The sequence below is a fragment of the Lagenorhynchus albirostris genome, chromosome 13 (assembly GCF_949774975.1).
Source record: "Lagenorhynchus albirostris chromosome 13, mLagAlb1.1, whole genome shotgun sequence".
NCBI lineage: Eukaryota > Metazoa > Chordata > Mammalia > Artiodactyla > Delphinidae > Lagenorhynchus > Lagenorhynchus albirostris.
In genome coordinates this window covers 68,513,095-68,535,625 of record NC_083107.1, presented here as the reverse complement: position 1 = coordinate 68,535,625, position 22,531 = coordinate 68,513,095, and the positions used below count along the sequence as shown (strand labels likewise).

Here is a 22,531-nt window from a genome sequence, read left to right as displayed (position 1 = left end):
CAGATACAGGATGATGGAGAAGATCTACCCTGAACTGCAGGAGGGCGTTCTAGTGGTTAGGCCCCAGGGAAAGGCTGAGCTCCCTTCCCCGGGTTGTCTGCAGCTGGCTGTGGCCTAGTGCTGTACTCTGCTGTGTCTCAGCACCATCTGGGAACACTGGGTAAACTGAATTCCTGCACTCCCAAGAGGACTGCCCAGTCCCGACCCCCTGCAGCCTGAGGTCAGGGCAGGCTGGACCAGTGGATCGATGGCCCAGAGGGATGGGTTCATTTGGTTCTTTATTGGTTTTCTGGGCCCTAAATCTGCCCTTCAACTTAGGGTCTCCCTGAGCTGCACAGAAAGACCTGCCACGTACTGGGGCCAGGAAGGGGGCACAGAGGTGGCCGTTGCCCTAACACACACCCTACCCTTTGGGGCATATGTTCTGGCACTGAGGCTTGTAGGTGTGCAAACCTGTATCCTCAAGGTTTATATCGCATCATTCTCCAGCTGAACAGCATGAACCTCAAGCTCATTTGGGGTTTTCTTAGACTCCAGTGTTTCCCCTGGAAGCTCTTCTGCTCTCTCTCCAGTGTCCCTGGCTTCTACCTGTCCCCCAACCTCCCCGCCAGGGCCTGGGGCTTCTCTTGCAGCCTCTGCCTGTCCCCCAGCCTCCTGTACAGGTTCCAAGGACTCCCTTCTGGCCTCCACCTGTCCCCCAGCTTCTTCTCTGGGACCTGGGGCTTCATGTGCTTCTTCTCTTGACGGGCTTTTAGCCAACAGAGGCCGCCTCCCAACATCCTGTGGCTCTGGGGGCTCTTTGAGATCTGTGTGCCTCGGGGCCTCTCCAGGGAAGTTGACGAGCTCTGCAGGGGTCATGAGCCCATCCCCATTCAGGTCCTGGGTCTCCAGCACCTCATCCACTACCAGGATCACCTGTGGAAGGGTCTATAGTGACTGGAGATGCTCCCAGGAATCCTGACCCTCCCAACACCCCCCTGCATCCCTGCCACGCAGGCTTTGAGCCCTCCTTTCACAGGGGATTCACCAAAAGAGTCATGATGAAAAAAACCAAAGCCCCAGGGAGCTGCGTCTTCTTCTGGGAGAAGGGCCCCCATCCAGCAGGGCTTACCGGGTTGGTGGTGAGAGAGTCGGAAGCTCCAGGGGCCAGAGTTGCTATCAACATGGACAACAGCTCCAGGCCATCCAGCTGTCCACTCTGGTCGTAGTCGTGGAGAGCAAAGAGGTAGAGGAGAACTAAGGAAGAGAGGCTGGATCAGAAGACGCATCAGGGGACAGGTGGATCAGGCAGGAGTCGCGGGATGGCCTGAGGTCAGTCCCAGCTCTGGCTGCCCTGGGCCTCCCGTCCACGGGCCCCATCAGCCCAGCCCCTCACCCTGCTCCCGGCTCATGTGCTCCGGCTCCTCTTCCATCCTCTCTAGTCCCTTTAGGTAGCTCTGCAGAAGTCTTGCAGAAAAGCGGAAAATCAGTCCACGAGAAGCCAGTCTGCAGCCCCAGGCCTGGCCCTCGGGTGCGCCCCACCCCAGCCTACTCACTGAAGTTGCTCCTGGCCTGGCTGGAAGGGGTTGGGTAGAGGTGGATGCTGCACGTCAGGGTCCAGCCTGGAGGAGGGAGGGAAGCACCGGCCTCGCAAAGGGCCTCCTCTGAGGGCCCAGCCTCACAGCCTTCCATCCCCAAGCTCCTGGTAGAGTTCTCCCCCCAGACCCAAAGGGAGCTGCTTCTCCAGGTCCCCAAAAACCTTGTGGGGAGGAGGCCATTCTGGCCTCCTCAGAAGCAGAACCTTACTCCCCAGACTCTGCCTTTGCAGATTCTTAGCTTAGATGGTAAGTGAAAATCCCAATGAAACATCTGGTTTGGTGGAGGCCAGAGGAAGCCGCACCTAGTAGACACAAGTTGGAGACCCAAGAAACCACCACAGTGGGCGGCAGGACAACATGCATCACGGCAGCCCTTCCTCTGTGATGCTGGGAGGCGGGACACAGGTCTCTGGCTGAGCCTGGTGGCACTGCCCAGTTTTATACAGACCCAATTTGCTCCATGACACAAAGTGGACTCTTTTTTACCCCAAGTTGAGGGCATATATGTTGGTTTTGTAGTTTCGATCTGCTCAGGGGCTTTTTGTCAGTCTTTAAAGCTCAACATTTGCTCGCAGTTCTGGACAGGGATCCCTGTTGGCCCCAGTCAGTCCAGATGTGTGATGCCAGAGAGCTGGCAGGAGCTGCTACAGCAACTTTTGTCGCTGCTGCCAGCCCTTGCTGCTGTGGCTGTATCCGTCCCCCGACCCCACCCAGCATACCCACTGCATAATATTAAGACACAAAACCTCAAGAAAGATATTCAAATAAAATAGAAGTGATATGCTAATGATCTCTATTTCTTTGGAGCTTCCACTATAAGGTCTTGATAAGAGGACTGTAGCCCCTTCCCAAGCTTATAGCCTCACATCTCATTGGAAATGAGCTCCCGGTTTCCAAGTGAGTCCAGCAAACGTGTCGATGCCCACTTTGCAGAGGGCACTCTAACAGGCACAAGGCAGAAGCTGAGGTGGTGGGGATGATACAGAAGTCAGGGAGCGTACACCCAGTCTTCCGCCTCCCAGAGGGGCCCACAGCATACCTCTGATTCTCCAGAGACGCCCCTGCTCCCAGCCCACAGCCCTGCCCTCTGAATCCCGTTACCTTGTGGTGCCGTGTTTGGGAACAGCCTGACTCAGGGGTAGTAGCAGCAGCAGCACTGACGTTCTCATCGTCACAGGTAACATCCTTCCTGTAGCTGGAAGTAGGAAACGGGGTTAGGGAATCAGAGGGAAGCAGTGTCTGCCACAGAGGGGGAATTGGTGGGTTAGACAGGAACGCCTCTCTCCCTGCCTCTACCTGCCACCCAGGTGACAGGACTCCTGTGCAGGGAGGAGCCACACACGGACATCAGGAACTTTGCTCAAAGTAAACCTTATTCCGGATCCAGCATGTAAAGCGCATAACGCAGACTTGTGCTGGGGGAAGCTGTGCTGCGGGCAGGACTATCCCACTCTTGCCCTGCCAGTCCCCCAGGTGCTTGGAGAAGTGCAGTTTAAGCACATATGATGTAGTTCAGTCCACTCATTTTACGAGTGGAAACTAGTTCAGAGAGGATAAGAAAAAGGCCAAATTAGAAGTGCACAGAGTCACAAAAAGACCAAGCCTTAAACAGGGAGGGAAACAGATTGTTGGTTTGTATCTGTATTTGTATTTGTATAAAAACTCACTGAAGAACAAATCAAAAGAGACTAGACTCCTTGAAATAGGTCTACACTCAGGTAGGGCTTGAAAACACAACAAATCAGGGTCAATACAACAGTGGTCCCAAGAATTGCTATTTATTAAACACAGGAAAACCAGATCCCAATAGAAAGGAAAAAAACAAAAACTTTCCTTTAGACCTACATTGTGCAGGCCCATTGGCAGCACATCACTTGATTAAATGAAAATAGTCAAATAGAGTATCTATCAATGTGCAGAGCATGAAGCTTTCCAATTAGTCCCAGGATTGTGTACATAAATCGTGAGTTTCTGAGGAAGCAGAAGACCTCCAGAGCTGAGGCTGAGACCTCAAACTCATCTTTAGGAAGACAAATCATGAGGTGCTTGATGTTCTAGAGCAGAGGATCAGGAACCCTCTGAAATGGTACCCTACACTTTGGCTGGCATTGAATTTTCCTGGAGAAAGGTGTGTAGCTTTCAGCAGATTCTCAAAGAGTTCCATGACCCTGATAAGGTTCAGGACCACTGCAGGGGGAACAACAGCTTCCTAAGAGCTCTTCCTAGAGGCAGTGGGCAACTGGCCAACAGGTGGATACATGTGTAGCTGTGCAAATAGAGCTGCCTTGAGGAAGAAGCAGCACAACATGGAAGTCCACAAGAAGGTGAAGCTCCTGAGAGTCATAGAAACTGTCTCTGTTTTTCTAGACATACGTGGGCCCCAACAGATATAGTGAGTCTACATAGTTTGTAGACTAAGACCTGCTGCAACCAAAAAAAAAAAAAAAAAAAGCATCATGGAGGAGATAATAGGGGAAAAAAAAGAACCTAAAAAATAATTTAAAAGGAAGACAAATAGAAAGCATAAAATAAGATGGTAAAAACAGATCCAAGTAGGGCTTCCCTGGTGGCGCAGTGGTTGAGAGTCCGCCTGCCAATGCAGGGGACACGGGTTTGTGGCCCTGTCCGGGAAGACGTCACATGCCACGGAGCAGCTAGACCCGTGAGCCATGGCCGCTGAGCCTGCGCGTCCAGAGCTGTGCTCCGCAACGGGAGAGGCCACAACAGTGAGAGGCCCACGTACCACAGAAAAAAAAAAAAAGATCCAAGTATATCATAAATTGATAAACATAAATTGTATAAACTCATAAATTGTAATAAACATAAATTGTATAAACTCATCAGTTAAGAAATAGAGATTATCAAAAGGTACATAAAACAACATACAAGTTACATGCAATTTTCAAGAGATTAACCTAAAAAGTAAAGTCACAGAAAACAAAACGGTGGAAGAAGGATATATAAAGCAATACTAGAGGAAAGAAAGCTGGCAGAGTTTTATTGACATTAGAATAAATAGAATTTAAGGTGAAAAGCATTATTATAGATAAAAAAGTATCATGACAAAATGCACAAAAGTTTAATCCCCTAGGAAGATATAATGATTCTGAACCTGTATGTACCTAATAGCATAGCCTCAAAACACCTAAAACGAAAACTGGCATAACACTATCACCTGTTAGAATGACCAAAAATCCAGAACATTGACAATACCAAGTGCTGACAAGGATGTTGAGCAGCAGGAACTCTCATTCATTGATGGTGGGAGTGCAAAATGGTACAGTCGCTTTAGAAGACACTTAGGTGATTTCATTTCAGACTAAACATGTTCTTACCATACAATCCACCAATTAAACTCCTTGGTATTTACCCAAAGGAGCAGAAAACTCATGTCCACACAAAAACCTGCACGCAGATGTTTATAGCAGCTTTATTCACAATTGCCAAAATTTGGAAGCAACCAAGATACCCTTCGATAGGTGTATGGATAAAGAAATTGTGGTACATCCAGACAAAGAATATTATTCAGTGCTAAAAAGGAATGAACTATTCAGCCATGAAAAGACACGGAAGAATCTTAAATGCATATTACTAAGGGAAAGAAGCCGATCTGGAAAGGCTACACACTGTATGATTCCAATTGTATGACATTCTGGAAAAAGCAAAACTATGGAGACAGTAAAAAGATCAGTGGTTGCCAGGGACTGGCGTGAAAGGGATGAATAGGTGAAGCACAGAGGATTTTCAGGGCAGTGAAAATACTCTATATGATATTATAATGATAGATACGTGTCATTATAGATTTGTTCAAACCCAAACGACACCAAGAGTGAACCCTAAGGTAAACTATGGACTTTGGATGATTACGATGTGTCAGTATAGGTTCATCAGTTCATCCGGTACCCCTCTGGTGGGGCACGTTGATAATGGATGAGGCTGTGCATGTGTGGGGCAGGACGTATACGGGAAACCTCTCAATTTTGCTGTGAACCTAAAACTATTCTAAAACAAATAAATTCTTTAAAAAAAACTGGCATAAACACAATCAGGAAAATCGAATCTGCCATTATGGTGGGAGAAGTTAACATACCTCATACAGTATTTGAAAGATTAAGCAGACTAAAAATTAGTAAGAATGTAGACGATTGAATAAAATATTTTCTAAGCCTGAGCTAATGAACAAATAGAGAACCCAACTCCAGTCACTTAGCAAATACATTTTCTTCTCAACACATGTGGAATATTTATAAAAACTGACAAGCAATAGGCCAAAGAATATGGCTCAGCAAATATTAAAGAATCAGTCTCATACTGTTACATGACTAAATGCAATTGTATTAGGAATCAATAACAAAAATGATGTAAAAATCTCATTTATATAAAAAATTTAAAAGGTACACTTACATATGGGTCAAAGAAGGATATCATAATGGAAACTGTTGAATACTGAGGATTGTATAATACTGGGAAAACATACATCAAAACAAGGTATGTAGCTAAAACAGTATTAAAGGGGAAGTGGGTTGGGGAATTCCCTGGTGGTCAAGTCGTTAGAACTCGGCGCTTTCACTGCCCAGGGCCCAGGTTCAATCCCTGGTCAGGGAACTAAGATCCTACAAGCCGGGACTTCCCTGGTGGCGCAGTGGTTAAGAATCCGCCTGCCAATGCAGGGCACACGGGTGAGAGCCCTGGTCCGGGAAGATCCCACATGCTGTGGAGCAACTAAGCCCGTGCATCACAACTGCTAAGCCTGAGCTCTAGAGCCTGTGAGCCACAACTGCTGAGCCCACACACTGCAACTAGTGAGCCCACATGCCACAACTACTGAGCCCGTGTGCTGCAACTACTGAAGCCCACGCGCCTAGAGCCCATGCTCCGCAACAGGAGAAGCCACCGCAATGAGAAGCCCTCACACCACAACAAAGAGTAGCCCTCACTCGCCACAACTAGAGAAAGCCCACACGCAACAAAGAAAACCCAATGCAGTCAAAAATAAAAAATAAATAAATAAATTTTTTTAAAAAAAGAGAGAAAAGATAAAACTTTTTTTTTAAAAAAAAAGATCCCACAAGGTGTGTGGTGCAGGGGTGGGGGGAATATATATATACACACATATATATACACACATATATATATACACACATATATATACATACATACATATATATATATATATATATATGTATGTATAGGAGAATTGGGTTGACTTAAAAACTTATATTAGAAGAAAGGCCAAAAGCTAATGAGTTAAGCTTCCAACTCAAGAAGCTAGTAAAAGAGAATAAACTTAAAGAAACTAAAAGAAATGAATAATAAAAGATAGAAGAAATTTAAAATATAATAGAGAGCAGCAATAAAGTCAAACTAGTGTTTCTTTAAAAGAACTAATGAACTACAAAACCCCTGACAATTTTCATTAAGAACAAAGAGAAAAGGCACAAATAAACAATATTAGGAATTAAAAGGGGACATAACTACAGGAATAGAAGAAATTTGCAAACTTGGCAGATATAGCCATTTTCCCAGAAAAACTTAACAGTAAAACTGACATCAAAATAAATAGTAAATTTTAATAGTCCTATAACCACTGAAGAAATTGAATCAGTGAGTATTAACCTATATTGTTTGAGGAACTATAGACGTGAACTATTTCTGGAGAGTAATCTGCAAATGTGTATTAACTGCCGTAAAACCCCTACCCAACAATATCATCCTGGGGATTACGTAAGGAAAAACACAAACAGAAAAGAAATTATAAGGATATTTATAGCTGTGCTATTAATATTAGTCAAAGAACTGTTAACACCTGTAACATTTAGGCAATGATTAAGCAAATCCTATTATGTGACAGAGCCATTAAAAATGATAAATATTTCATGGGACTTCCCTGGTGGTCCAATGGGTAAGACTCCGAGCTCCCAATGCAGGGGGCCTAGGTTCGATCCCTGGTGGGGGAACTAGATTCCACATGCATGCCTTAACTAGGAGTCCGCATGCTGCAACTAAAAGATTCCTGAATGTTGCAACTAAAGATCCCGCATGCCACAACGAAGATCCCGCATGCCGCAATTAAGACCCAGCGCAGCCAAAATAAATAAATTAATATTTTTTTAAATGATAAATATTTCAAATTCATGTTTTAAAGGAAAAAATTGACAGATTTGAGCATATCAAAAGTTTAAACTTCTGTATTATGAAAGACACTATGAATCAAGTTCAAGAAGACAAGTGATGGAGGACTGGAGGGAACAGGGTTCAAGGCTATTTGGATTTTCAGCAGGGTGGAGTTCACTACCCCCACCCCCAGCAGAGGCTTGGAGACAGAAATCTCCGTAGAGACCCTACGGAGACTGAGTGGAAATCCAAGAATGGCAGAGTTATGTGCCTAACCCGTGAGGATTAGAGAGAAGGCCCTGCCCACAGTGTTCTTGGCGGTTAGGAAGCAATGGCTTAGAGAGGGTCTAGGCAAGTGGACAGGAGGGCTGCCTCACCCAGTTCTTGGTATCCAGCGTGCTGCTGGTTTAAAGAGAGGGGTCTGAGGGCTCCAGGCTCTAAGGTGGAAGGAGGGGCACTAAATGACTGAGAGGGCCAGCTGGCCAGAAGAGGCCAAAAGGAGAGGCCAGAAGATATAGACCCAGGACTGGATGCCGCAGAGGACATCATGGGAAGTACCAGTCGAAGTCAAGACCTTGAGTGACAAGGACCAGGAAGGCGAGCCTTTGTAGGGAAGGCAAGTGTAAATATAAGTTTATAGAGTAGGGCTAATGGTACTCATTCCTTTAATATTTATTGGGCACCTACTATATGTGAGGCACTATTTTATAAGTAAGATGATAATATTAGGTAAAATTACCTATTATTTTTCCTCCTTAAAGTTTACATATTTATGTAAGTAGGAAATGATACAATGTTAAAGCAATGATGAAGAGAAAAACAGAGAAACACAGAATTGCTAAGGAGTAGGTAGCATAGCCCAAAGTTTAAGGGTATGGGCCCTAATCTCTGGCTGCCTAAATTCAAAGCCAGGCTCTGCAACTCACTAGCTGTGTGCCTCCTGTGTTTCAGAACCTCTGTCTGTTAACATGAGGTTGATGAGAGCACCTCTCGGGGTGTGGTGAGGATTAAATGAGACAAGGCGTGTAAAGCGCAGTGCCTGGTTATGCAATAAGGCATCTTCCTTCCAGAAGCTTTTCTGGATTGCTCTATAGTAGCTTCACACCATCCTGGGCTTCCCACCTGGATACCCTCAAATTGCTTTCTCCTCCCATCTGTTAACTGCCAGGACCTAGGCTAACAGGAGGCACAGGAGTAATTTAAATTCCTCAGAGCTGTCAAAACCTATTATCCAGACTTAATGTGTTATCATCACTAGGAGTTGCCTTTTAAAAAAGGACATTTGGAAACAACAAAGAATGACTCTGGTGGTAGCAGTTCAGGGATAAATAGGAAACACCTATCGGATCCCACTAATCCAGTCACTCATTAGGCCAGCTGTGCTGGTTTGAAAACCATCTACAAACTCTTTCTTGTGGGAAGTACCTGGAGTTAAATTTGCCTTTCCTTGTATATGATCTGGACTTAGCGACTCACTTCAAACAAATAGCAGAAATGACACCATGGGACCTCCAAGTCTGAGTCATAAAAGGCAACACGGTTTATGCCTGTTTCTGGTTCTCTCTCTCCCTCTCTTGACATGCAGATATGCTTCTCTGGAGCTCTGAACCGCCAAGGAAGAAGTTTGCCACGCTGAAAAGACCGTGTGGAGAGAGCACATAGGGACAGGGATGCTTGAGGAGCCCCAGTTGCTCTAGCCTCCAGCTGCTCGCTTCCCCACCCAAGGGCCAGGCAGGTGAGAGAGCAAACCTGTAGATCATCCCAAGCCCCAGCCTTCGAGCTGCCCCAGCCAACACTGATGGAGCAGAATTGAGCTTGCCTTCTCTGCCCTACCCAGAATGTACACTCATAGGCAAAGTCAATGTTATTGTTTTCAGCCACTGAGTTTTGAGGTGATTTGTCAAGTTGTCATAATGATTAGAACTGCCTTCTTGGCAGTCACACAGGGCCCTGCTCTCAAAAGGGCCCTGGGCTTAGTCTAATGCTGCTGTCTCTGTCTTGAAATTCTTAATCTTATTTTTGCACTGAGCCCTGAAAAGTAAGACCTGGTCCTGAACCCTGCCCACATGAATTACTCTTACTCTCCTCCTCTTGGTCCTACGTCACATGTGTGCAACTACTCAGCATGTGCAGTGGACAGAGGACAGAGCTATGGAACCAGCCAGACCTAGGTTCAAATCCCAGCTCCACCACAGACTGTCCCCGTGACCTCAGGTAGGTTAATTACCCTCACTAAACTTATGTGCATAATGGAGATAATAATAGTACTTACGTCACAGAGTTACAGTGAATACTAAGTGGATAATGAATTACTCATTGCACAAGGAGTCTCTTATTCTTGTCCCTGCCTCTGCTATCTTTTCGATTTAAAGAACCCTCCATACGTAGAGTACTCTTCCTTTGCTGGAACTCCACTGCTCCAAAACCTTCAATGGCTCCCTATTTCTATTACAGTCCAGAGTCTTCACCTGGACATTTAAGGCCTTCTACAATCAGATATCAAGTTACCATTTTAGACTCATCTTCCAGTGCTCCATTATACTAACACTCTGCTTCAGACAGAGGGGTTACTGGAGTCTGCGAAATACTTTTCATTTTCACTTTGCAGTGCTTTTGCCCAAGCTGTCCCACCCTTTACCTGGAACATCCTGCGCTCTCCTGACAACCCTGGCACTCTGGTTGCAGTCCACTTCAGAAACAAATAATTGCATGTGAACTTTTAGTGTCATCTCAGTAATATTCTCCTAAGTCATGCTTCCAAACACGGCATTTTTAGTACAGGTAACTCACCTCTATTATTTAAAGGAAGTCAGGCTAAGGCACCTCAAGTAATGTGTAATGAGGTTGGTGTAATGTGATTGCTTCACACTTTCACATTTCTCACTACAGTATTTACAAAAGCTTTTATAAGCAACAGAAATAGAGCAGCTATTGAACAACTGCCTGTCAAATAAAAACGTTCCTCATCATTTTCTATAACGTGCATAAACATAATTTACCCTAATGACCACAGAAAAGCCACCACAACCGCTAGAGTTGTGATATAATTCAATAAAGTTATTCACATCACACTCGCACACACACACACACACACACACACACACACACTCACAATGATCCTCTAGCCTCTGATTTCTTCAAGTCTTTGCAGCAGTGCATGGGAGGAAAGCCTGGCCTTGCAGTTAGACCTCTGATCAAATCCAGCCTCTCACAGTACTAACAGTGTGATCTCAGCAGGTGTCTCCGTGTCTCTGAGCTCTGGGATCTTCACTTTAAAGAATGAGGATAGTGGTATCTGTCTTGTAGGGGCTTGGGGAGGATGCAATGGAATAATGTAGGTTGAGTGCATGGCAGTGAGTAGATGCTGCCTGAGTATTTCAGAGACTCTAGGATGTGGCGGGGCCTTTTCTCTTGCTTGACTTCCCATCCAGTGCAAAACTGCTTGCACAGCATGCCTGTCAGTGGCCATCAGCCTCCACTGGACTTTCCAGGACAGGAGCCTACCACCCACAGGGCACGCATTCCATTTCTGCCTAATTCGAACTGTCAGAAGTAATTCTGAGCTCAATCCTCTCCCTTAACTTATCTCTCCAGGGCCACCTGTGACTCCCAGCACCTCCCACCCCCCGGCGCAAGAGAAGAGGCACTGGCTATACAGCCAAATGGGTCCCACACCTGAGAGCTGGGCTCCCCCTGCCACTTCTAGCTGGGTGATAACCTCGGCCCCTCCCCGGTCCCCCTTTTCCTCCGCTGTCAAATGAGGATGAAAGTCCTGCCAGCCTTCCCTCCCCCCGGGACTGTCAAGAGCAACGAATGAGACACCGGAGGGAAAAGCCCTCGGGGGACTGTGAACCCCCCTCATCACAGCGAGGGAGCTCAGGCCTTGCTTTCTAGGCCCTCCCTCTACGTGCTCTCAGGGGTAACCTCGGAGAGGCGCCCAGAGGCGAGAGCCAGCGCTCCGGCGGCGTCCGAGCCGCAGGGGATGCGGAGGGACTGCGCCTTCAGCCTCCGACCTGGAGGCCAGGAGACCGCCCCTGCCCGCGGTCCCGCCCCGCGGCGCCCAGTATTCCCGGCTGCCCGCGGCGGGGTCCCCGGCCCCCAGCCCGCCAGCCCCGGGCGGGGATCGCACCCACCTGCGGCGGCGCGGCGCGGCTCTGGCCGGGTCCGGCTGGGTCGTCGCTCGAGGCTGTGCGCCGCCGTGGCCGCCGCGCCTCGGCTCCCGCCGCCCGGCCCTCCCCCGGGCCGCTCCACGTGGCTGCTCCACGTAGCCCTCCCGGCTGCGGCCGCCGCCCTGGCCCGGGCAGAGTCCGGAGCGCCAGCGCCGTGGCCTGGGTCTCCGCCTCGCCCCGCCTGGCCCGCAGACCCCGGCCCTCTGCGGCCCGCACCGGGCGAGGGAGAGCGTGTGCGTGAGTGTGTGCGTACAGACAACGAGAGAGAGAGAGGCAAAGAGACAGATGATGAAGCTGGTGCGTAACGAGAAGCACGTTTAACTGGGGCTCACTCCCTGCTGGGACCCAGATGTGTGTGACAAGATAGAATGTGACTTACTGTTAGCCTGTGATTGTGACTGGTGTATGTGGCTGCGAGGATGAGAGACCCGTGACACGGTAGGGGGTGTTTCGTGTGGCTGTGTATCCAGTATGGCAGCACTTGAGAGAGTATGGCCAATGCGGGACTGTCCGGGTGTGTGACCGTACAGGATGTGAGTGGTGTGTCTGTTGGGGTATCTGGCTGAACTCCTCCTGAGTTGTGATGCTCAAGTGACACCCGTGACTGTCGGTTTCCGGTGAAGGTATCACTGTGTGACTGTGACTGCACATCACTGAGAAGTGGCTCCATCTGAGCCATGGTGGGCGAGGGGGGGCCTGGGAAAGTATCAGCTTAAGGGTGACAGTGGCAGCCGTTTGCCAGCACAGCGTTGCAGTGTGTGGCTATAGCTTTGTGGTCAAAACGCAGCGTCACCAGTTTTCTCAGAGCAGCCAGTTCCTCCACCCAGGCTTCAGACTACTTCCTCACCCACTGGCTCAAAGACTTAGTTCTTTGAGTGCACGACTTCTTATCTCTCTGGAATCTTCAACTTCTCCCTCCCCATCAGCTCCTTCCCATCAGCATCCATCCACAACAACAAACTGACTCTCATCAAAGTCACCCTATCCTCCTTCCTGTGGTGGGCAGGTGGATACTGCTGGACACTACCTCCTTGGGTCATGGTATCATTGGTTTCGGCAATACCATTCCTCTCTCTTTAGTCATTTTTTCTTAGTTTCTTCCTGTGTCGGAGTTCCTCTGGGCTCTCTCCTCATTCCCCATCTGCTCATGTGTTCTTCCATTCACGTAGCTTCCATCACTATCTCTTATGGGTTGAACTGTGTCCCTCAAAAATTCATATGTTGAAGTCCTAACCCCCAATACCTCAGAATGTGACTTTATTTGGAAATAGGGTAGTTGCAGATATAATTAGTGAAGATGAGGTCATACTGGCGTAGAACCTAATCCAATATGACTGGTGTTCATATAAAAAGGGGCATTTGGACACACACACACACACACACACACACACACAAGGAGAACAGCATGTGAAGATGCGGGCAGAGATTGGAGTGAAGCTTCTACATACCAAGGAATGCTGAGGATTTTCAGCAAACCACCAGAAGCTAGAAGAGATGTACGGAACAAGTTCTTCCTCACTGCTCTCAGATGGTACCAATCCTGCTGACACCTTGATCTTGGACTTCCAGTTTCCAGAACTGTGAAACAATACATTCCTGTTGTTCAAGACAACCAGTTTGCAGCACTTTGTTATGGCAGCCCTGCAAGCTAATACATCATCTAAATGCTGATAACTACCATATCTCAAATTCCAATCTCTGAGCCCCAGACCACTTCAGGAACGGAACAGCCTACTGATTTGTGCCGGATCTTAATTTTTAAAGGTGACTGAGTGACAACACAGAGAGGTCAATGCCACTGAAAGAAGAGTTTAATGTTACCATTCCCTCAGGAAGAAGAGGCACAGCTCACCACACAGGACCACAGAGGGAAGCACCCGTGTAGGTCAGAAGGCAGAAAGGAGCAAGGGGAAGGCAGAGGCCACAGCTTTTATTAAACTAGAAAAGCAAGACGAGGCAGGTTAAACAGTTTAGGGTTGGCTAGTTTTAATAACTTCAGAGAGCTTTGGGGCATAGGGGCTGTCGCTAGTTGACTGGTCCCTGGTCCTGGGTTTATCTAGGAAAGGGAAAATATTGGTTTGGTGTGTGAGAGTTGGATAAAGGAAGTGGTTCAGAGCATGGCCTCTGGATTGCAGGGGAGATGTGAACAACTTTGGCTGTTAGTTTGGTCCTGTGATTAATGGATGCCAAAGAGACAAATTCAGAATCTAAGAAAACACAATTAGAACACCTACCAGCACCCCAGACGTGTCTGAATCAGAATGCATCATCTTCCTCCTCAAAACTTCCCCTCCCCCCGCTTCTCTATCCCAATGTTACCACCAGGCATCCCTGAATCTATGCAGTCAGAAAACGGGGTCATCCATGATTCCTCCTTCTTCCCCCACCTCCAACCTACTACCAAGTCCTATCAGTTCTGCCTCCTATCTTAAGGATCTTCACTCCTCTCCTGAGCTTTCCCCCAGTCCAGGCAGCCCTGGTCCACGCCAAATTTCCGTTAACAGCCTCCTAATTAGCCTGCTTTTCATCCCCCTCCAATCCATTCTCAAAGTAGCCTGAATGATTCTTCTGAAATATAACTCTGATCATGTCGCCCACCCCTTCTTAAAACTCTGATGGCTTTCCTCCACCCTTAGGATAAAGCCTAACATCCTTTATGCAGCTGCCCACAACCTGATTCCTGACCATCTCACATGCTCCAGCAACACCAAATTTCTTTTGGTTCCTTTAAGAAGTCTCTCACATCCAGGATTTTGCTTGTGCTCTTCCCTCTCCTGGAACAATTACCCTCTCCCCTCCTCCACCTTGTCTTGGAAACTACTACTTATTTTTTGATTTCGCCTTAAATGTATTGTCATTTAATATCTGGGTGTGCTTTCTCTGATCCATGGAGTCTGGGCACCCTCCCCGGGGCTCCCACTGCAGCTAGTACTTCCCTTATCTACCACCATGCTCTGTTGCAGGGGTTCAACCCTGATTACACATTTGAGTCTTCCAGAGAGATTTTAAGTTGTTATTAATACTTAGGCTCCTCTTCAGACCAACCATAACAGTGGGTAGGGCCTGGGCACCGCTAGTTTTAGAAACTCACAGATAATTCCAATCTTCAGTCAAGGTTGAGTCATTGCTCTAGTAGATTACTTACTTGTTTCCATATCCCGATGAAGACAGGAACAGCATCCCAAGTGCCTGGTACACAGTGGGTGATGAGTAAGTATCTATTGTACTTGTGACAGGGATTGTATGAGGCAGCGTAGAGTGACACTGGACGAGTGGCTTTAACCCATGTGTGTGTGACTCTGTGCGGAATGGCACTCACTCAAGTAGCTGAAACTTGACTACGTGACACTGTGGCGTGTCAGTGTGAATGATCGTGTCCAGTGTGTGAGGGCCACTGTCAATGACTGAACACTACGGGAGTGGAGTGGTGTGACCACGTCAGTGGCTGTGCCCTGTGTGTGACTGACTGAGAGGCTGGGGGGCTCTGGCCAGGCTGTCAGACTCGCCGCTCCAGGGCAGGGTTTGAGGAAGACGGAGCTGGAGCTGCCCCTCAAGATGGCGGCTGCGGGGAAGGCCGCTAGTCCTTACAAGAGGCCGCAGGGCCGGTGACCGCGAAGCGGAGGCAGGAGCCGTAGAAGCCGTTCGCAAGACACTGGAGTCAGCTCCGCGCAGACTGCCCAGGCGCGGTACACACACCCGCTCGACGTCCTAGCACCGCCCTCGCCACGCCCGCCGCCGGGAGCACGGGCGGTGGGCGGGGCCTGGGTCCCCGAATCGCCGGGCAGTGCGGGCGGAACCCGCACAGGCTGTCCAATGGCGTGTAACGGGCGGGGCCCAGCGCGCACCTGCGGGCCCACTAATCGAAGCTCGGGCGTCAGAGCCGGTCAAGAACTTGGGGGTGGAGACTCAGCAACGCGAGAGGCTGAGCTCCTCCCCGAGCCCCCAAGATGATACCTGGACAGAATCCTCTCTGCTTTTGGGACTTGGCGCTGCCCTCTACTTGGGCTACTACTGGGCATGGGTGGCCCCGGTGGGTGCGGGTCCAGAGCTCTCTCCGGCGGGTGTAGGTAACTCGAGTCTGAGGGCAGCTTCCAGCCGGGGCTCGAGCCCTTTGTGGAGGCTGGCTGGGTGGGGTCTCCTGGCCCAGGTGAAATTTGACGCCACAGCCCCACCACCACTCCGGCCCCGCGCTCCAGCCAGGCTCAGCTTTGCTACTATCACCTAACGGAGAGTCGGTTCTTTGCCTGCCTGGATTCTCTGCATCCCGCGTACTCCCCATGCCAGCTGGGCCTTTCAGTCATCGGAGGGGTGCTGCTGCCGATGATGTGGACAAACACTTGCAGAAAAGCGGGGTGGAAGGCATCCTGAGCTGTCAGGGAGATATGCACACTATCTTTTTCTTTTTAGGCAGTCTAGATGAGCTTCTCATTAGCTGCTCTGAATGAAGGAACCAGTTGGTGGGGTGGTGGCTAACTCCCACCATCATCCCATCAGCTTAGTAGGACCTTGCTTCTCTTACGGACTGGCAGAGGTTCCCCGCCTAGCTCAGGACTAATGGATAACCCTAACTGTCCTTGCTCATTCAGCCCTGTTTTAAGTTCTAGGCCCTCCATGTAGAGTGCAATGGAAAAATCCGAAGAGGATGATTTTGATGAACTTGGAAATTTTATTCTCACTGAAATTTATGTAATTTACATAGCCACAAAAATCTAAATCTTTTAATTTTCATTAAACTCGGTTCTAAGTAGCTGAGTCTAACAAGAAACCTATTGATTCAAGCCCTTTAAAATGATCTATAGGGAAATTTAATGTTACCTCAACTTTTCTGTATTTTCAGAGCTTTATACATCCTATGTATTGTTTACAGAATACATTTGCCTTAGTAAAACAATTTTAAAAACCCAAACCTCACAATACCCTATAAACCTTACCTTATATGCCTGATTTGGAAAGTCAGTCATTTCAGAACAGAGCTGTCCTGAACTAAACGTTTTCCTTTGCTTACAACCAGCCACAGAGAAGTCAGAGACCTCTGCCACTTTATACTCCAAATCCTTCTTTGATTTCCAAATACTGGTTTAAATGCAGAGAAAGTGTCATTCTGGACACTCTGAGGACATGCAGTTTGGATTGTCCAGCATGGTAATGGATTGGAATTGATTTATCCACAGTGACTAATGGCATTTAACTAATTAATTCTCAGGGATAAGTCAAGAAACACGTCACTAGAATTAAAATGAAACTAACCCACATACATCAAACCTGTGATTTATTAGCACCTTGTTCTACACAACTGAGCTGTTTGACCAAGGATTTAATAAACTGATAACTCAAAATCTTGGCAACTAGGAGGTATTATAGTAAAGTGACTAAGAGCACAAACTCTTAGTTTCAATCCCAGCTCCACTGCTACCTAGCTTTGGCACATTTTGTGACCTTTGACAACTTACTCAATATTCAAACACGTTCCCACAGGGGGATCACAGTACCTATCTCAAAGAGCTATTGTGAAGGTTATAGGATATAATCATGTAAAATGCTTAGCACAATACCTGGCATATAAGGAGCACGCAACAAATCTTACTAGTATTGGTGGTACTATCATAATTATTTTTTACACTTTTTAATAGAAGTATAGTTGACTTACAATGTTGTGTTAATTTCTGCTGTACAGCAAAGTGATTCAGTTACACAATTTATATACAATCTTTTTAAATATTCTTTTCCATTATGGTTTATCATAGGATATTGAATATAGTTCTCTGTGCTATACAGTAGGTCCTTGTTGTTTATCCATCCTGTATATAAAAGTTTACAACTGTTAACCCCAGCCTCCCAGTCCATCCCTCCCCCAACCCCCTCCCCCTTGGCAACCACAAGTCTGTCCTCTATGTCCGAGTCTGTTTCTGTTTCGTAGATAGGTTTGTTTGTGTTATATTTTAGATTCCACATATAAGTGATATCATATGGTATTTGTCTTTTTCTGACTTCACTTAGTATGGTAATATCTAGTTGCATCCATGTTGCTGCAAATGTGTGTGTGTGTGGGGGGGGGGGGTTTTTTAACGGCTGAGTAGTAGTCCATTGTATATATGTACCACATCTTCTTTATCCATTCATCTGTCAATGGACATTTAGGTTGTTTCCATGTCTTGGCTATTATGAATAGTGCTGCTATGAACGTAGGGGTGCACGTATCTTTTTGAATTAGAATTTTGTATGGATATATTTTGTATGGATTGCTGGATCATACGGTAATTCTATTTTTAGTTTTCTGAGGAACCCCCAGACTGTTCTCCATAATGGCTGTACCAACTTACATTCCCACCAACAGTGTAGGAGAGTTCCCTTTTCTCCATATCCTCTCCAGCATTTGTTATTCGTAGAGTTTTTAATGATGGCCATTCGGACTGGTGTGGGTTGTTACCTCACTGTAGTTTTGATTTGCATTTTGCTATTAGAGTCATTGAGCATCGTTTCATGTGCCTATTAGCCATTTATATTTCTTCTTTGGAGAAATGTCTATTTAGGTCTTCTGCCCATTTTTTTCTTTTTTTTTTTTTTCTGCCCATTTTTCGATTGGGTTGTTTATTTTTGTTGTTGTTGAGTTGTATGAACTGTTTGTATATTTTAGAAATTAAGCCCTTGTTGGTCTCATTGTTTGCAAATATTTTCTCCCATTCTGTAGGTTGACTTTTCATTTTATGGTTTCCTTTGCTGTGCAAAAGCTTGATTAGAAAAAGCTTGACCTGCAAAAGCAGATGTAATCTTGATTAGGTCCTATTTGTTTATTTTTATTTCTATTGCCTTGGGAGGCTGACCTAAGAAAATATTGGTACAATTTATGTCAGAGAATATTTTGCCTAATATCATAATTATTATTCCACTTTGCCTTTTGCTAGCTGTGTGACTTTGGGCAAACAACTTAACCTGTCATAGTTTCTTATAATAAGGTTGGGTTTAGCCTAGTGCCAGCAAATAGCATACAATGAATCACAGGTGTTATTATTCCAGGGCTTAAGGCCCAGGGTACGAGTCAAAACAGTCACAGTACCAACCTGGCCTCTCTAGTTCATAATTTACGTAGCCCCTTTTGACTGCAAGAAGAAATAGGAATTGGTCCTTGGGTCCCTTTAGGCCTGCAACAGAAATGCAATTTCTATTTCTTGGGTCTGAGGCCTTCTGTCTTTGTACAGCATACTCCCCCTTCATAAGCCTTCTCTGTGGCTGGGCCCTCTCATTCACCTGATGTGTATCCAGAGAACCAAGCAGAGAGGTTGAAAGATAGGGCTAAGTGCCCAATGACCTCATCTGGCCCACCATCCTATCCCTGTTACCTTCCTCCTGGCTGGCATGAAGAAAGAGAAAATCTGTTCCCATTGGGACTATTCCTCCTTTAGAGCATGGTCTAACAGCAGGGGCTGTTAGGTAAGAAAATGAGGTGGTGCAGTACAAAGAAGCCCTTCAGCAGCGAGCACATGCAACAGGGAATGGGAATATGCAACAATGGAATGCTAAAATCAGAAGGAGCCAGCGTGACCGGAGCTAGTTTTGAGACGAGAGTGTGGATAATTCAACTGGCAGAAGTGTAGACAATTCAAAAGGCAAAAGTCACAGATTAAATGGTGCTGCATTTCTTCAGCCTCTGTCCAGGATCCCAACCTTTCCTGCAGATCAGCTGGGCAACTTATATTACCTACTCTCTCCAAAATGGGTTTGGGGCATGGATAGGTTGAGCGTGGAAGTCGGTTCAGGGGCAATTCTGGAGAGGTGACACTCTAGGACTGGAGTTGGGGCCCTAGTGGGACTATCTTAACAGAGGTGACTTGACCATTCCAGACTGAGGTATGCTAGATTTCTCACGCCCAAAGCAGTGCCCTGCAGGCTGGCCTCTGGAAAGGGGTCACTCCAGTATCAGGTACCTCACTGGCTTGGTGCAAAAATCAGGGGAGTGAGGCACATTGTGTTGTGTGACTAGAGGCCACAACTGGTGACTGGGTCCCAGTTTCTGGCCTTCCTGGAGCGACACTGTCCAGTCACTGTGGAGACTTTCTACCCTACGCTCTGGTGTTTTGAGGGGCGGCTACAAACCATCTTCAGAGTCTTACTGCAGTCTCCGCCTGTAGCCCCTTACTCAAGGTAAGAAGGGACAGATGGGGGTGAACACGAAGCTGCAAGTACAGGGGAATCCTACTCGTGTACCTCTTTTAAAATGGGGGTAACCTTTGACCCATCTACCTCAGTGTGCTAAGGGTAACCAGAGTGGCTATATGGAAAGGCTATTTAATTGCACAACCATGAGGTAATACTCAAATCTTTTATGTCCCATTATACCTCGTTACAGTCTTAATGTTTTGCATAATGCATGCCCTCAAATGATGCTGGTAACTTGTGGGAGTTGTTTGGGGAGGGAGAGGGCGTAAAATCTTTCGAAGTACATGGAGTTCCTAATAGTATCTTTCTGTGCCCTTTTCTCCAAAACCACAGGGAAGTTCTCGAAACCCCGGATAGCGGACAGCTCCTCCTAGACTGGGCCAGCAGCCTAACAGCAGTCAATACCCTGACCCTACCACCCAGCCATTGTTATTGCTGCTTCCTGGTATCACGGGCAGTAGTTAGGAGGCATATATCTTGCACTAGTTGACCAAGCTTTGGAGGATGGCTATAGGTAAGGATGGACACAGCCCAGCGGAATTGGGTGGTGTCTGATAACTTAGAATTGTGTGCTGGGGGTCGGGGGAGGGTCAATTCAGACCCTGCTATGGGGAGGAGGTACCATATGAAGGGCACCATTTGACAGAGGCCTTTCTGAAACCTACCAAAAGGGGAGGAGCCCTTATGGAGGGTCTGCCTAACATGTACCTGTGTGTGCCCCAGGGCTATCGTATTTAATAACCGGGGCTGCCGTGGGGAAGAACTGCTGGTGAGTACCCTCCTTCCTCGTAGTGGCCCTTCACCCCGCTCCCTTCAGAGACCCTGGGCCGCAACCTACCTGTCTTCCATTTCTTGAGTCCTTTCACTTTTCTGCCTCTGGTCAGGGCCTCCTTCCCTACCCAGCGATCCGGTTTGCCTCAGACCTACAGGGCCCTCTGTGCCAGCAACACTGAAGATCTGGAGACAGTCGTGAACCACATGAAGAGCCGCTACTCCCAAGCTCCACTGCTGGCTGCGGGCATCTCTCTCGGAGGGTAAAGGCTGTCTGCACTTAACCCAAAGGCCCAGTCTTCCTTTTTCTCTTTCCTCCTCCATGTTCTCTCCCGTTCTCCTGTTCCAACTCACCAATACAAACCCTTCTTTCATGGCCCCTGGGCCAATCCTGCAGGATATTAGCTGAACCACCTGGCTCGAATGGGACGGGCTGCGGGGTTGGTGGCAGCACTGACTCTACCTGCATGCTGGGATACCTCTGAGACCACCTGCTCCCTGGAGACCCCACTGAACTCACTGCTCTTCAGTCAGCACCTCACTGCTGGGCTCTGCCGAGCTGGGAACCGGTAGGGTCTTGACAAGTGGAAAAGGGAAGCAGACAGGGTAGGATGGCAGACATGCCAGGTTCTCCCAGCGCTCGGGTCAGTTCCCTATCTGGATTTTCTCACTCGTGAGATAGGACAGAGGCTGGCTCTGGGTCAGGTCCAGGAGTAGAGCCAAAGCCCTATGTGTTCTTTTTTTTTAATTTTTCTTTTTGGCTGCGTTGGGTCTTCGTTGCTGCGCGCAGGCTTTCTCTAGTTGCGGCGAGCGGGTACTACTCTTTGTTGTGGTGCACGGGCTTCGTTGAAGTGGCTTCTCTCATTGCAGAGCACAGGCTCTAGAGCGTGTGGGCTTCAGTAGTTGTGGCTCACAGGCTCTAGAGCACAGGCTCAGTAGTTGTGGCACGTGGGCTTAGTTGCTCCACGGCCTGTGGGATCTTCCTGGACCAGGGGGTCGAACCCGTGTCCCCTGCATTGGCAGGCGGATTCTTAACCACTGTGCCACCAGGGAAGTCCCACCCTATGTGTTCTTTTGCAGAAACAGAAAGGTGATGGAAAAGGTGGTGAATGTAGACTTTGTGCTACAGGTAGAGTGTTTCAACTCTCCCCTCTTGGCCCAAAACTGTTCTTCCAACACCTTATTCCCTTTCCTCATCCTAGCCTATCCCACCCGCCACCACCTGCAGGCCCACACAATCCACCACTTTGATGAGTACTACACAACTGTGGTCTTCGGATATCAGGGCTGTGCTGCCTATTACCGAGCAGCAAGCCCAAGAACCAAGGCAGATGCCATCCAGCTCCCTGTGCTCTGCCTCAATGCAGCTGATGACCCCTTCTGCCCGGTCCACGGCGAGCACCTGGGATCTGGACGCTTCAGGCCCCGGGGGAAATGGGCCATGCAGTGCAAGCGGAAAGAGCCTGGGCTCTCAGCAGAGGCCAGGGCTCCTGACCTCCTCTCCAACACCTCCTAGCCCTTCCCCTACAGGCTGCCCAATATTCTCCCCACGTTGCACTGCTCGTCACAGCTCGGGGTGGCCACATCGGCTTCCTGGAAGGACTGCTTCCCTGGCAGCACTGCTACGTGAGCCCCCTCATGCATCCGTATGCCAAAGCCATCTTCCAGCACCCAGCAGAGCTGCTCAGCCTCAGGGCACCCACTCCTCCCGAGGGAGGCAAAAGCTGACAAGAGTACCATCTGGAG

General features: G+C 47.9%; 2 protein-coding genes across 2 annotated transcripts; one reads left to right on the top strand and one right to left on the bottom strand.

Moving 5' to 3' along the window:
- Positions 1 to 261: 261 nt before the first annotated feature.
- CGREF1 (cell growth regulator with EF-hand domain 1) lies at positions 262 to 2,761 on the bottom strand. Its single transcript, XM_060169220.1, has 5 exons — positions 2,679 to 2,761; positions 1,536 to 1,601; positions 1,376 to 1,446; positions 1,112 to 1,236; positions 262 to 915 (listed from the first exon to the last, which is right to left on the bottom strand). Exons 1-5 carry the CDS (start codon positions 2,759 to 2,761, stop codon positions 469 to 471), a joined length of 792 nt encoding a protein of 263 aa, XP_060025203.1. The 3' UTR covers positions 262 to 468.
- An 8,912-nt stretch (positions 2,762 to 11,673) lies between these two features.
- Positions 11,674 to 22,513, top strand: ABHD1 (abhydrolase domain containing 1). Its single transcript, XM_060168974.1, is given in 11 exon segments — positions 11,674 to 12,093; positions 19,839 to 19,999; positions 20,348 to 20,402; positions 20,405 to 20,495; positions 20,498 to 20,528; positions 20,738 to 20,783; positions 20,936 to 21,061; positions 21,191 to 21,354; positions 21,866 to 21,914; positions 22,014 to 22,179; positions 22,302 to 22,513. Coding segments are annotated over 11 exon segments (1,521 nt in total).
- Positions 22,514 to 22,531: the final 18 nt, after the last annotated feature.